This window comes from Parus major, chromosome 1 (assembly GCF_001522545.3).
Source record: "Parus major isolate Abel chromosome 1, Parus_major1.1, whole genome shotgun sequence".
Taxonomy (NCBI): Eukaryota; Metazoa; Chordata; class Aves; order Passeriformes; family Paridae; genus Parus; species Parus major.
This window is the reverse complement of record NC_031768.1, coordinates 13,989,005-14,003,758: the sequence shown is the minus strand read 5'-3', so window position 1 is coordinate 14,003,758 and position 14,754 is coordinate 13,989,005. Positions and strand designations below refer to the sequence as shown.

Below are 14,754 nucleotides of genomic sequence, written 5' to 3'. Positions count from 1 at the left end.
CTGACTGTGAAAACCCACAAAGTCTTTCACAAAGTCCTTTCAACTTTTTTTCTATAGTGTTATTTAATGAACTCAAAGATGGTCTGACAGCAAATAAAATGAGATCATGGCCAGCTGAGTTGATCAGTATTATCTTGCTGTATTGGTTTTTCCCCTGCAAAACTCATCCCTTTCCTAAGCACGTGCTGTTTCTTATTTACAATAGAAAATGGAGAAGTTTGTGCAAAAGTTTCTGCTAAGGAAAAAACTTGAAAAAAAGTAATCATGGATCTCATCCCCACACGGCAATTCTTATTTCAAGTTGAGAGTATCTCTGAATAGAAGGAAATGAATTCGATCTGTTCAAAGCACTCCACAATGTGGAATTCACCTGAACTGTTCATAGGCAACAGATAGAAGCAGAACACATTTTATCTGATCTGGCTTTAACTGCAGATGAGATGAACTACATCTTAAAACTGGCTCTCTGCTGTTCCTGAATGCAGTCAAGACAACCAGATCAAATACATGCTTCTGGATTGTAGACATCTGAGTTAGAGGAGATGAGCTTCATGAGCAGGGTGCACAGGAGAACCTGTGCAACAGCTGTTCTGCTCTGCCACCTTGACCTGTTTACACAGGCACCTTTCTTTAATCTGGAAATCCCTTTGCAGAAGAGACCATTTTCTGACTTGGAATTCATATTGCACTTGCAATCAAAAGGCTCACTCATGACAGGCATAATGGTAATACCTCGTCTCACAATAAGAGAGCTGAACTCATCAATAAAACAATACCCCTTATAGAGTTCTGAAGGGTTAAGTTTATGACATAATTGTAGCTAATGTGAGTTATTGGCAGGTATTTAAGCATTGTTCATTCTCCTTGGTTTTATATTTTGAATGCTGTTACATACAATTCTCCCTGTAAAGTCAAATGACCAGGTAGAAAAGAGTATTGGTCTAACCCTGTCTGCAGTGCACCAAACAAATACTGACATTCTGGCTCCCTCAAAGGTAGCATTAGGTCTGTCTTTGACTTCAGTGGCAACAGAATTTCATGTAAGAAGCCCTGAATCCAGTATATAATACAGATATGAGAATAAAATTCACACTATCATTTATCAGCATTTCTCACAGAGTGCATGCTGAGGTATCATCACTCAAAAGAGAATTAGAAAAGGTAACTAAAAGGAACAACTTTATGAGAAATAATACTGTAAAAAATGCATATAAAGTACATATTATTGATGTCTAGTTAAGGTAAATCATCTTTTCTATTGTGCTTTTTTTTACACTCCCTGTAGTTTGCTCATCTGTTCTACTGCCTTCATGCTGTCTGGATGAATTCACTACTCTAATTTTAATCAATTTACCATCCATTCTTTGTGTAGCAATTCCCTCCCTCCATAAAAAAAAACTTTGATCAGAAAGAATATTATTTTCTTCATGTTATGGGAGGCTAGGATTACAAATTATCACGCCATGTACATTTTCCCCTAATATAAAGTGTTTTACAAGGTATAAAAGAAATTATTTCCCCCTGATCAGGTTGTTTACAGTTTGCTATTATATTTACATTTTTTCAACTGTAGCTGCTAATGTTGGTCATAAGAAAGGAGAATGGTGTCCACTGGATGCAGAGTGCTGTTACGAAAAAGAGGGGATTTACCTATTCAGTGTGTTTTCTGATATCTAGGAGATATTCTCTTCCTGAAGTCACCTGCATACCATGGGAAATTATAATCAATAGACAGGATACTGTAACTTGAAGGGATTGGGGAAACCTGTGCATTGCTGGTTTTGTGACAGCAATTATTAGGAAATATAAACCAAAGAAGGAGAACAGAAAAAAAAAAAATAATAACCCAACCACACAACTGAAACTAGCTTAATATAATAGAAAAAAAATTCTGTTGTATTGCTGATGTAAACAAGGGCTGTCCTAAAGTCCCAAGCGTGTCACACACAGCCACCCCTAGCACTGGTTATCTGACCTCACCTCAGCTTGCCGTCATTCTGCTTTGTGTGCAGGGAAATGAGGCATCAGAATCCAATTTCTTCTGTTACGTTCTTTTTGATTGTGGGCCACAGGTCCTGTCCTGTACTCTGTAAGTCACCACTTGGGAGTGGTTTAGGTATTCTAACAAGCTGATGCAGCCATCAGATGTAACTTCTATAGTTTAGGTCATAAAAGAAGACTAGTACTGGCAGGCCCTATCAATGCCTGAGGCAATGCATCCAGACAATGTGACAGGCATGATAGAGGGTGGACAAACCAGGCAAACCCTTTGGTTGCTATCCAAGATTATGATCATCTGATGTGGTACTGGGAATCACCTGATGAGCTGCCCATGGGATCAGATGATTACTGGGGATAAAGAGCAAATAGGGGAGATAATCTGATAGGAGCTGTAAAAAAGGTTCCTCAAAAGTTATTTTCAAACACCAAGAGGGTCTTCTTATAGGATATAATTGTTATGAGAGATTACACAGATGTTAAGGAAAAGCTTGATCAAATTTTTCTGCATCATGTGGTGAGTTCACAGGCAAGATTGTGGTTGGGATGGAAAAGCAGTGTTCATCTAGCCTTTCTTTGTATTTAGTTTGGGGGTGGGTGAGGAAATACTCATTAGGATTCTGGGGAATTCTGTTGAATGGTCAAACATCTCTAGAAAAACACAGAAAGAAACTCTGTCAGGTCTGTGGCATTTTGGCAGTTAGGAAAAAAACCCAACCCCAAACCTCCCATTATGCAGATTAGAGGTACAAGGTGGGCTAAGCTTAGAGAATGCTGCTGGAAAGGAAAAGGTAAGGAAGGCTCTGTAAGTGGTTTCTGTGGCTACTTCCCAGTGTTAGCAAAATATTTAATTAGCTTCTGTCAAGACTGAAACCTGATTAGTGAGTGTTTTAACACAAGTAAGATGTCCCTGAAGAAAATGTGCAGGATGACCAGGTCCCTGGCATGACTGGACTTAAGGTCTCCCCTCCATGGTAAATAACCTCTGCCCAAAGGGAACAGACTGGAGTCCATCTGGACCAAAGGAAATCCCAGGGGATTTCAGTACTCTGGCTCAAATCCAGCAGAGGATTCTCAAAAAGCAGGGAGTATAATAGTTGCTATAATTTATGGTAGCACTTATTTAAGTAATTAACTCTTATCTGAGTTTGCTAACTTCCTGAAATTGTTCTCTTGTTCTGTGAGAAGTCTTACATCCTATGATATAATTTGACTCTCCAGGGTCTTTGCAGAATTAAAGAAAAAAAAAGAAAAAAAAAAAAAAAGGAGAAAAAAGAGTCTTTATTCATCTTGTAATCTACCTGAGTAAGTTTCCTGTTGAATTCAATAAGCTTGTTTTTAAAGTTAGAGATTTTTCTCATAATTTCCAGTAAGATGTAGGCTCCACACTGCCTAAATTTAATTTGAAATGGAAAATTTTCTATCTTTTTTTTTTAAGCCTCTAGAGTTATGCCCCAGCAAGCCTACATATTAGACAGAAAGCATCCAAGAGAGGGGGAATAAACTGTATTTGTTTTAGTAAACAGTAACATGCTCAGGCGCAAAAGTAAAATAAGAATTAAAGGAGTAAATTCATTACAATAATCAGTTCTAGTTTTCTTAGCTGTATTAAACAGTTGTTCACCTCTAGAAAACATTAATTTCATCTTATATAATAAGATAATGCTGTTTCACAAAGTGAATTTCATGTTTGGTCACAATTGTGATACCACATTGTCAAATAATTTCTAAAACAACCATTAACTTACAAGATCCTTTCCCATCCCATCCCACCAATGTTTTTCTAAAATGAAGTATTATCTTCCCTCTCCTCCCTCTCAAAATTTGCCATGACTTCTGTCAATAATAAGCAAATACTTAAGGACTAGAGCTGTGTTCAAAAAAAGAAAATTCCTAGGCAAAAACTGAGCCAGATATACAAAAAGTGAAAATGATGAAAGCATTTTCAGGGGTTTGCACCAAATTCTACCACTCTTCTCTTTGCAGCTTCTGCTTTTCCCATTTTGGTACTATCTTCTTGCAGGCACTTTAGCTTGGGGTTATATGTTTGTACATGTTATTCTGCTTATTTAATTATGTTGCATTAATGTGTAACAACACTTTGAATATAGAGAACCAGGCATGGAGAGAGAATTCATGTGTATGTACATTTTACATAGATATGTTTATTTTCAAGGTTTCAGTTAGTACTGTGAGATGGCCACATTATTCCCAAGTGATAGAGCCATGAGATACACAAGTGTTCCTAAACAAGGGCTAACACAACCTTTGTGAACTCCTTTCTTAAACATGTCATCACTTTAGAAACTTTTTAGCCATTCAGGAAAAAAGTCTACTATTGTTAAGTAACCCTAGTGAACCCTAGGCTGGACTCAGAAGAACCTGAAGTTAATGAATTTCTGAACTGGTTATAAACATGACTAAAAAAAATTATTTTTCTTAAAGGATGTTTCTTAGATGTGATTGAAGAAGAAGCTGGGTTTAACTCTCATTCCTGAGGTGAACTTTGGATTGTGGCAGTTGTAGGTGAAATATTTTCAGAACAATGAACAGAGGTGTATGTAGTCAGAGAGGATGAACAGGGAACCTGTGGTTAAAAATGCTATTACACCCTGCTTAAAAAAACTTGAGACTTGAAACACTTGGTATTTCAGCATACTGTGGTCCTGTGTGAAGAACAAAGGTTATATAGGCTAAAACTCACATCTAGTGCAGGTTACTGCATACTGTGCAAAGCCTTTGTCCCAATTGTTTGCCAGTGCAAGATTGTTCCCATCAGCTGGTGTCTTTTATCTAATCTAGTCCAATCTACCTGTAGAGGGTATAGTTTCTGCCCTTGATTTTCAGCACAAAGCTTTTCAAACACTGGTGCCTCAACCTTATTTTCCCCATTTTTGCAGTTTCTACTAGTTTCAAAATACGCATGTAATCTCACACTGAATAAACTCTTTCCAAATAGTCTGTGCTAATCTTAACAATGTGATGTCATCCAAACTCCACAGCATTTGTGAAACATGTTTTAATATTCCAGATCTTTTGATCTTGTCTCATAAATCAATCCCTTCATCCCTTTAATTATTTTAATTGCTCTTTTTAAAATTCCCTTCAGTGTAATTTTCCAACAGGAAGATTCCCAAAAATATCCCAGGCATGACCTAGTTAAGTAGTATGCACTGAGTAGTCATGCCAAAGAAGTGGAAGATAGTTGTGTTAGTTCCTTCCTCAGCTATGAGATCCTTCACACAGAGGCTTAAATTCTGTGGGCTTTGTTTTTATGCTTTTCTGTAAAACTGTATGTAATTTACTGTTTGCTTTCACTCCTACATATTGATATTGCAGGTCTCTTCCTCTTGTTGGATGTTTTCCTACACCTCTACCAAAGTTTCCAAGATGGACCTCTTCTTTTTCTTCTTTTCCACCCTTTATTGAATTTGTTCATGTTGTTTTGCCAGCTTTCCCAGTTCCACCTAACCCAATGAGCAGCTGCAAAGCCATTTATGGATAATAACTGTCCTTTAAGTCAAAGTTAAAGAAAGACTTCATACTGTTCTTTGTAATGATTCATTAGCCTTTTCAGCTCTTCAGCCCACTATGAAACCATAAAATTCTCATCATATAAAAAAGGAGACAGTAAGACCACTGTTCTTTTTTTCCATGGCAAATTTAATTAAAAAGATGATGTTTCAACTTTCTCTAAGTGCCAGTCTGAAATGGTTGGCCTTAAATTGCAAAACCAATGCCAGGAAAAGATTTGGATGACATATTGATGTTCCTTTTTTCCCCTGTAAACCCAGGAAAGTTGTTCATGTGTATGTAAGGTTATAATTTAGCAAGGCACTTGGCACATATGAACAAACACATTTGAAGATACTTAGGTGGCAGCATCACTATTACCTTCTTCCAATTATTCCACAATGGAAAGACAATGTAATAGGTTGAACAGAACACAAGGTATTGCTCCCACTGAAGAGAGTAAAAATCAATCCAATAAGCTCCTTTGTGGAATGAGGTATCTGAAATCACTGCAGCAGCCAAAAGCAAAGGTGAGAGATGTAAGAGATTTTAAAGAGCAGGGATTTTACTGGCTGTCTTGTGGCAGTTGCATGTCTGGAAAAAAAAATATACAGAAAGATTGAAGTTGGCTGCAAGGAGGCATTGATTTTGGTTGTCAAAAAAAAAAAAAAAGAAAAGAGATGGCACTAAGAAAAATCAGAATTCCTGATGGAATGGCAACAAGGATACACAAACCACCCAAACAGAATTATGTAACCCCCTATAACATCCAGGACTGGATCAAAGACATTGAATGTGAATCTGCAAAGCTGTATATTTTAGCTAATTAATCATAAAACCCTCCCAGCCTCTCATGCATGAGCTGTGTCAAATGAAGACCATTTGAAGAAAGTATAGTTACAACAGACCTGCAGATGTCTGTATATCTTCTGATGCACATTTCCAGTGAATGTTTCTGATTTGTTCAGGGTGCTTGTGTGGAAATATATCTGTTCAAAACAAGGATATTTTAAGTTTGCCCTGAAAAAAAAACTTATTGAAAGTTATGGAAATAATCATGGTAGCGCATTAGATTACACACTAACAATTACTTGTAAATCTCTTCATTGAATTGTGGAATCATGTGAAACCATTGATGCCATGGTATTGTGAAAATCCACTCTCATTCATGCAATAAAATTAAAGGAATTTGCCAGCTGGCAAAGCTCCTAGTAACCGACACAGCCAAACATCTTCTCCTGTTCTTAGCACTGGTGAAGCCACACCTGGAGTCCTGTGTCCAGTTCTGGGCCCCTCAATTCAGGAAGGACATTGAGGGCCTGGAGCGAGTCCAGAAAAGGACAATGGAGCTGGGAAAGGGTCTGGAGCACAAGTTTGATGAGGAACAGCAGAGGAAGCTGGGGTTGTTTGGCCTGAAGAAAATGAGACAGAGGTGATCTATCTACAGTTCCCTGAAAGGAGACTGTAGACAGATGGGGCCCAGTCTTTTCGGCCAGGCAGCCTGCAACAGACAAGATGACACCTGCAGTCTTAAGCTGCACCTGAAGAGATTTAGGCTGGACATTCGGAGGAATTTCTTCACAGATGGGTTAATGGAATGGGCTGCCCAGAGGGGTGGTGGAGTTACCATCCCTGGATGTTTCTAAGGCAAGACTGGATGTGGCACTCAGTGCCATGGTCTAGTTGACACGGTGGTGTTCGGTCACGGGTTGGATCTGATGATTTCAGAGGTCTTTACCAACCTAATTGATTCTGTGATGTTTTGATTCTGTGATTAGTCCTGTAGCTAACTACTTCTGGGTACTATTTTTCTGGGCTTGTAATTGCATGTGATTAATGTAATTTGTGGCTTCAGCACGCTGTTTTACAGTTATCCGTTATGAATAAAAGAGACTTTAAACAAAAGGCTTTAAAGACTCCCTGGTGGCGGTTCCTCTGCAGGGAGGGACAGCGGGCCCCTCCGTGCCCACGGCGGGCAGCAGGTGACACACAGAGCCCCATCGCTGCCGCCGCCGGCAGCGCTCCGCGGTCACCATTAGGTCTCCGGGACACCATCAGGGGATTTCAGGGGGAGGGTGCGGATGAGCCGCTCCCCGAGCGCTCCGCAGGGCTCTCCGGCCGAGCCGAGCGGGGTCCCTGGGCCCGCCGCTTCCCCCGGCCCGCCCCGGCCCCGCCCCGCCGCGCTCCCCCCCCGCGGCGCCGCCGCAGCCCCCGCGCATATAGGGCCGCTCCGCCACACGGGCCGCGCCGCCGCCGCCGCTCCAGGCATGGCACAGGGCTCTACCTCACTATGGCAGCAGCAGCAGCAGCGCGGCACAGCACCCTGGACTTCCTGCTCGGCGCCACAGGTAACCAGTCTAGAAGGCGGCGGGGGGGCGCGCACCTTCCCCCCACCCCGTGTCGGTGCCTCGCCGGGGCCGCCGAGGATGAGGCCCGCGCGGGTGCTGCCTCCCCCCGCCGGTCCGTGTTTGTCCCCCGTAGCCGCCTCTGTCCCTGGGCAGGCGGGAGGCTCGCTGCGGCCTCCTGCCTAGAGCCCGGAGGGAACCGGCTGGGCCGGGCTGGGGCGGACATGTGAGTTCCCCCGGCCCGGGCGTCGCGGCGGCTCCGGGCGGCCTCAGGGCGCGCTTTCCCCGCGGGGCCCGGGGGGGCGGCCGGGAGGTGCCGAACCGCACGGCCGGGGAAAGGGAAGGAGAGCACGGCTGCTGGCGAGCGGCCGGGCCTGGGTACCCCCGAGGCCGCCCCGGCCCTGCGGCTGCACTGCGCTTGAGGCGGGTGCGACGAACCGGGCTGGCGGCTGCCGCCGAGAGAGGCGCGGGTGCGGTGTCAGTGCGGGGCTGCTCGAACCTGGTGCAGGACGCGATTAGCGCTGGAGCGCCGGGCTGTGGCAGGGCCTGACCCCGCGGGTATCTGCAGAGGGCACGTTCGGGCCGGGAGCTGCGGCGACAACCACGTTTCCCGGCGGCCGAGCTGAGTGGAAAGGTTTGATGGGGGAAGGGGGGGAGCTGCCGTGGGCGCCAAAGCGCCTCGCTGAGTGCTGAGCCAGGCCGCGGGCTCGGTGTGGCCTTCCCGCTCCCGGCTCCCGCCCCTGGGCCCGGCTGGCCTCCTGGGTCGAGCCCCTTTCTCTTTCCCGCTTTGGTGTGAAGGCAGTTCCCTGCATCTGCAGACAAAATCTGTTAAAAGCTTGGTTTGGGAAAGAGGTTCCTGACCACAGGGGCTTTGCTGCGAGCTGTGCCCTTTGTGGCATTGCTGCATGTGCACTTCGGAGAGCCGGGAGCAGGGAGGGGAAGGTGTTACTGCAGTTACTCCCAAAGAGTGTGCTTTAGGATAGTGCACTCTGGTTCTCCCAGTGAGAACCTTTCAGTTTCTCTTCCACACTAAATTTTTTTCACGGCAGGTTAGCCACTTTAATGGTGACGGAATGGCAAATGAGATAGTCCTGCTACATTCCTTGCACCTTGTGTTTGACTAATCTAGTATGAGCAGAATTGGTAAGCTAGACTAGTAAAAACCAGCTTCATAGAAACTAACCAGCACCCACAATGACCTCTTTGCCTCTGTAGTTCCCTGAGCTGTTGTGAGTGCAAGAGTTACATCAATATCTGATTTCTGCAGAAGGGTCAGAATTGCCAGGCATAAAGTATATGTGTATTGAAAATAAACCATAGGTATGTTAGCTGCTCTGTGATATAAAAAGCAATGCTGTTAATTAGAGAATGTGATAAGGATCTTAACTACTGCTTTGATTTTAGGTAGGCTTTTCCACTTGCCTTTACTGTTGAGGACAATCTTTCTCTGACCAAGATGGATGTACCTAAACAGGGATGGGTTGATGTAGAAGTGTTGCTGTGTAGATCAAAGGAAGGAAAAAGCATTTTTCTCTTTTTACATTTGTCTCAGCAAAACAGACATCTTCAGTGAGATACGAAAAACTTTATTTTAGCTGTGACAGCTTAGTAATTGGTTTGTAATTTTTGTGGAGTTTTTCCTCTCATCTAGTTTTTATGGTCCAAAACACAAAGAGGCATCTAAATAGAAAAAAGATGGTGAATGTGTTTGTGTAGTTTGTGCTACAGGAATTAAACCTTATAGCTTAATCATAGATTGTCAACTAATTGAGTTTTTTTTCCTCCAAATTAGGTGGACAATTAGACTTCTGAATGGTCTGGAATACCATGAAATGGTATTTAGTAAAATGGAATGTGTGGTTTTGGATCTTCAGATCTTGTGAGGATAACATGTTATTTCTAGGTCTCAGCTAAAGCTGTTGCATCTTTCTCCATTCTGGAGATGGCAGAATCTATAAACTTGGTAAATACACACTCTTTGTTCCTCAAAAGATTAACTGTGTCCTTGTTTTTGACCAACATGTATTTTTGTATAGGTATTAATATAACAGAAGTTGCCAGCTTATCATGGGTGGGTTAAAAGGGACCTTAAGGGTTATCTACTTCCAGCCTCCCTGCCATGGGCAGCTACACCTTGGGCTAGGTTAAGTTGCACTGTACCCAATCCAACCTGGCCTTGAATGCTTTCAGGGATGTGGTATCCACGTTCTCTGGGCAGTCTATCCCAGTGCCTCACCACCCCTACAATAAAGAATTTTTTCTTAACATCTAAGCAAACCCTACTCTCTTTCTGTTTGAAGCCATTCCCCCTTATCATTTCAGGCTCTTCTGAAAACATCTCTCTCCAGCTTTAAGTTCCCTTCAGGTACTGGGAGGCTGTGATTAGGTCACATCAAAGCCTTCTCTTTTCCAGACCAAACAATCCCAGTTCTCCCAGCCTTTCCTTGTAGAAGATATTGTCCATCTCTCTGATCATCTTGGAGGTCTCCTCTGGACTGGCTCCAACAGGTCCATGTCCTTCTTGTGCTGGGACCCCAGAGCTGGAGGCAGCACTGTAGGTGGGGTCTCAGCAGAGGAGAGGGGCAGAATCCCCTTCCTGTCCATAGTGCTTTGGATGAAGCTCAGGACACGGTTTTTTGGGCTGCAAATGCCTGTTGCTGGGTCATGTCCAGCCTCTCACCCACCAGCATCCCCAAGCCCTTCTAGGCAGGGCTACTCTTGATCATCCCCAGACTTTGTTGATACAAAGAATTTCCCAGACCTAGGTGCAGCCCCTGGCACTTGGTCTTATTAAACCTCATCAGATCCCCTTGAATGTCATCCCATCCTTCAGGTGTGGCAACCACACTGCTCAGCTTGGTGCCATCTATAACTGATCTCTGTCTGTGTCATTAATGAAGATATTAAATAACTGGTGCCAGTATGGACCCCTGAGGGGTATCTCTTCTTACTGATGTCCATTGGGACACTGAGCCACTGACCATGACCCTCTAGATGTGACTACCCAGCCCCCTTTTTATGCACCAAACAGTTCACCCACTGAGTCCAGCTCTCACCAATTTAGAGAGAAGGATTTTGTGGGGGCTTGTGTCAAAGGCTTTGCAGAGCTCCAGATAAATGGCATCTGTACTTTGTAGGAAGGATGTACAATAGTTTGTTTCATTGCAATGCATCTTGAAATAACTGTAAATGGTAATGGTGGGGTTTTTTTTTTAAGAATCTTCTTGGTCTGAGAGTCATTTTACATTGTTGAAGTAATCTGTATACGTTTCTCACTGCTCACTTTTAACATAGCAGCTATCCCAAGTCATCATTGTAATTGTCTACCATGAAGACTGAAGATGATTATGAAGGCTGAGATGTTAATAGTTCTCTGTGTTCTGTTTGTTACTTTGCTCTCTGGTATGTATGACTGGTTCTCATCCCCAGTCTTCTGAATTCTCTGTGAGTAAAGGATGGAGACTCTCACTGGCAGGGAGAAGACCCACAGGACACAGCTCTGCATAAGGAAAATTGGATTTTGTTATGTCATACTTGTGCAGCTAGCAGCAGCTGCTTGTGCTGCAGAATGCTGTGGGTTCTGGTGGGTTGTTCTCACTGGCTGACTTCCTCAGCACTTTACAAACCCTTTCAATAACAGCCCTGGTTTCTTCTGGCAGTCCAGTTGTCTTGGGGTGTTGGGACTGTGGAGCTTGTAATGTACATACTTCAGGACTCAAACATACCCAGTAAGGATCTTGAGAATCATAACTCTTTCTTATGTAGCCATTTCTTATTGTTTGCAGTCATCACTTCCATAACGTTGTTGGAAATGCTATCAATGTCAATAAAAACGTGGATCTGGGGAGTTAGAGAAAACAGGTCCTCTTGTATTGGTTTGAAATGGGGAACACAGTACTGCCTGGGAAATGGGATTGCATGAAATGATTAAAGCCATGTACTTCTGCTAAAAGCTGCCAGTTTTTTTCAAACTTTCCAGTGAATTTTTTTTGTGTACTACAAAAATCTGTATACTAGTCAAAAAATAAAGGCCCTTTTGCCTATGTTTATAACTATTTCCTCTAATTAGGCATCTCATTAATTTTTTAAGAATAATAACAGTCAGTTAAAAGTATAAATAGGGTGAATCTTTGATAGCTGGATAGTATAGCCTGAGTCTTAGTGATGGTCTTTTCAAGAGCTGATTACATTAGTGACTCCAGAGCTCAGCCCTTTGAACAGAAGTATTTTGCTTATCTGTGACCCTGGAGATAGACACTTTAGCAGGCAAACAGCATGGTGTTCCCTATCCTAAAATACAAGAAGACTACTTCAACGTTTATAAAAATGGACACAGCTCACTGGCCTTCTTTAATAGGGACATAGAAAGCTTTAGTTGTGTCTTTTTGTTAATCAGAAGAGATGAATTTGAGACTCCTCAAGTTACTTAATTTGAGGACTTTATTATGAAAGTATATAGATATTTGATACCTTATACCTGTACAGAGTTGATTTTAGATTTACTGTATGTTGTAAATCTGCTTGCACATGGGAGTTTTCCATCCATGAATGTGTCAGCTAAGCTTAGTTTTCTAGGTTGTTGAGTATTGAACTGATTAATGTTCTTCAGATTTCTCTAAGGGCAGGATGGGAGATAATATGGAGACTCTTGTGATATTTGTGTTCTTTGCTTCAGAAAGTTGCTTTGAAGGCAAGTTAGTTGGAAATCAGTTTGAATTGTTTCCATGTTTGCTGTTTGGGATTATTGCTGGGGGGATTATACATAGTTCATGGTACAGTGGTACAAACTGGTAGTATGGGTTGTGCCCATAATACTCAGGGCCAGGGAGCAGATGAGTGAGCTGGTGTAGGAGAGCAGTGATTACCTGAGCTGGCACAGTTACTGCTACAACAAATCCTTAGGAACCTCTAGGATGAATTATGCGCCCTGAGAATGCTGGGATCGGAGTGAGTGCAGGTAGGACAATGCTTAAATTTTTAAAGAAATATTTCAGGAATGTGTGTGTGCGCATGATCTGTGTTTCCTCAAATTAATGTTTTCAAGGAGCTAGAAAGAAGGGAATGACCTTTTTTGGGCTGAGCATCCTCTGTCAGTAGCTTTCTTCCTGTCTGCAGGGCTGGGTCTACTGCTCAATTCTGACTCAGCAGGGAGGAAAAATCTTAACTATCAGATGCTTTGAGTTACTCTCCTTAATGCTTTTCAGTATTGAAGTTTTTACTTAGGCTATCAAATTGTTAAATATTTGAACTGAATGCAGTTAAAATAATATTTTCATTCTTGTCTTTGTTTGGATTGGAAGTCTTAATGTTCTTCATGGAGCAGTATGAAGGTTTATGTGCTTATTTTTGGCTGTGCAGGTCTAAACTTTAGAAGAGGGGAGATGACTTGACAAGGTTTTCAGTTTTACAGCTTTTTAAAGCCTTTTTGTTGAGTTTCCTTACTTGAAGAACTAATTAAGAAAATGGTTTTCTGGAAGGGTAATCTTCCAGCAAAAGGAGTATTCAAGAGATCTAAATGCTGGGGGTGGTGGGGTGCTGTATTGGCTCTTTCTTGCTACCATCTCTGAAATCTGTACCCTAATTTCCACCTGGGAAAATGCTCCATGAGTTCAGTTGCTTGTGTGTTTTGAACAGTGTCTTCCTGTAGTAAAGACAATTTGGAACTGATGCTGGTTTGGTTTATGTAGCAGTTAATCGGCGGTTCTAGGTATTGAAACATTGTTCATCCCATACTAAATGTGGAAATAGCAGAGAATGCAGGAAGAGATGATTGGCATTAAAAACAACTTGTGGTTTCTTTCTCAAGTAAGTCAATCTTGTGTATGAAGGAGCAAGAAGATGTCAAGTCCAGTATTAGTTTAAGCCTAAGATTATAAATGAAACTCATCAATAAAAGATTTGAGCACTTACCTATGTAGAGAGTTAATTTTAAATTTATGTTCTCTGGTGGGTGCTTTGGTTGCCTGATGTACTAGAGAGGCTAGGGCTTTGTTTTTTCCTGTGAGACAGATTTTGTTTTTGTGGCAGGAGCTGGCTGCAGTTAGCTGTAAAAACACATTATGTATATTTGAACTTCTTGTGAGGGAATGGTATCTCTGATCCTCATAGCTAAATTTGACTGGTTCTGTCAAGTGTTAGATTGTCTGAAGTGCTGAAACATCTGATTGCAGTGATAACATGCAGATGATAGGCTTATCTCCTTACCTTATGGATTTATGGTATGTGAAAAAAATTTGCTGACTCCTTAGCAATGATCTGTATGTGAAGACCATGTAGATAAGGATTAAACAAGACTCAAATGTCTCTGGAACTTGAGTGTTGGCAACCTTGGCTAAAGGTGTGTTTGCAACTGCAGTTCAGGAATGGGTCTGTTTTGGTTGTGTTTCCTTAGCAGCCTCCATGAGTGGTGTGGGCTCAGCCTGTGCCTTTGTCTGGGCTGTTGGGAGCTGAGCCCTGCAGGTCTCCACGGTCTAGTTCTGGCAGGCCTGGACTGAGAACTGGCCTGCTGAGTGTCAGAGCACAAATGGGGCTTGTCAGGAGGTGTTAATGCAGGTATTAATAGCTTTCCATTTTTAGCAGCAAGGACTGCTATGAACTCATTCCCTGCTCTTGTTGGTTTCTAGTTTTGAAGATTAAAATGCTTTATGACTGTAACTCTGAAAATATAATTATGTGATTCTCCAGCATGATGTCAAGTTCTCAATGGCTGCTTGCTCAGACATGAAGAAACTGTCACCTGCAAATGTGAAGGCTAACAGTGTGAGAGATGTTTTTTTTGGGAGGCTCTGGTTTAAGGCTGTAGAACAAATTCTTGCAGGAAAAGAAGACTGCTTTTGGCACATCAGCATTTCCCATTTCAGATGTTTCTCTGACTATGCCTCTTAAATATCAAAATCCT

General features: G+C 42.4%; 1 protein-coding gene and 1 long non-coding RNA gene across 2 annotated transcripts in view; one reads left to right on the top strand and one right to left on the bottom strand.

Annotated features, from left to right (window-relative positions):
- Nucleotides 1–5,938: 5,938 nt before the first annotated feature.
- LOC107201847 lies at nt 5,939–8,445 on the bottom strand. Its single transcript, XR_001520429.3, has 3 exons — nt 8,356–8,445; nt 6,420–6,500; nt 5,939–6,105 (listed from the first exon to the last, which is right to left on the bottom strand). It is a non-coding gene; the product is annotated as an uncharacterized LOC107201847 (long non-coding RNA).
- Nucleotides 7,692–14,754, top strand: part of SMS (spermine synthase) — a 43,447-nt gene continuing 36,384 nt past the window's right edge. Inside the window, exon 1 of the mRNA XM_015621691.3 lies at nt 7,692–7,859. Coding sequence (XP_015477177.1) covers nt 7,802–7,859 — 58 coding nt within the window. The 5' untranslated portion in view covers nt 7,692–7,801. The remainder of the gene's footprint in view (nt 7,860–14,754) is intronic.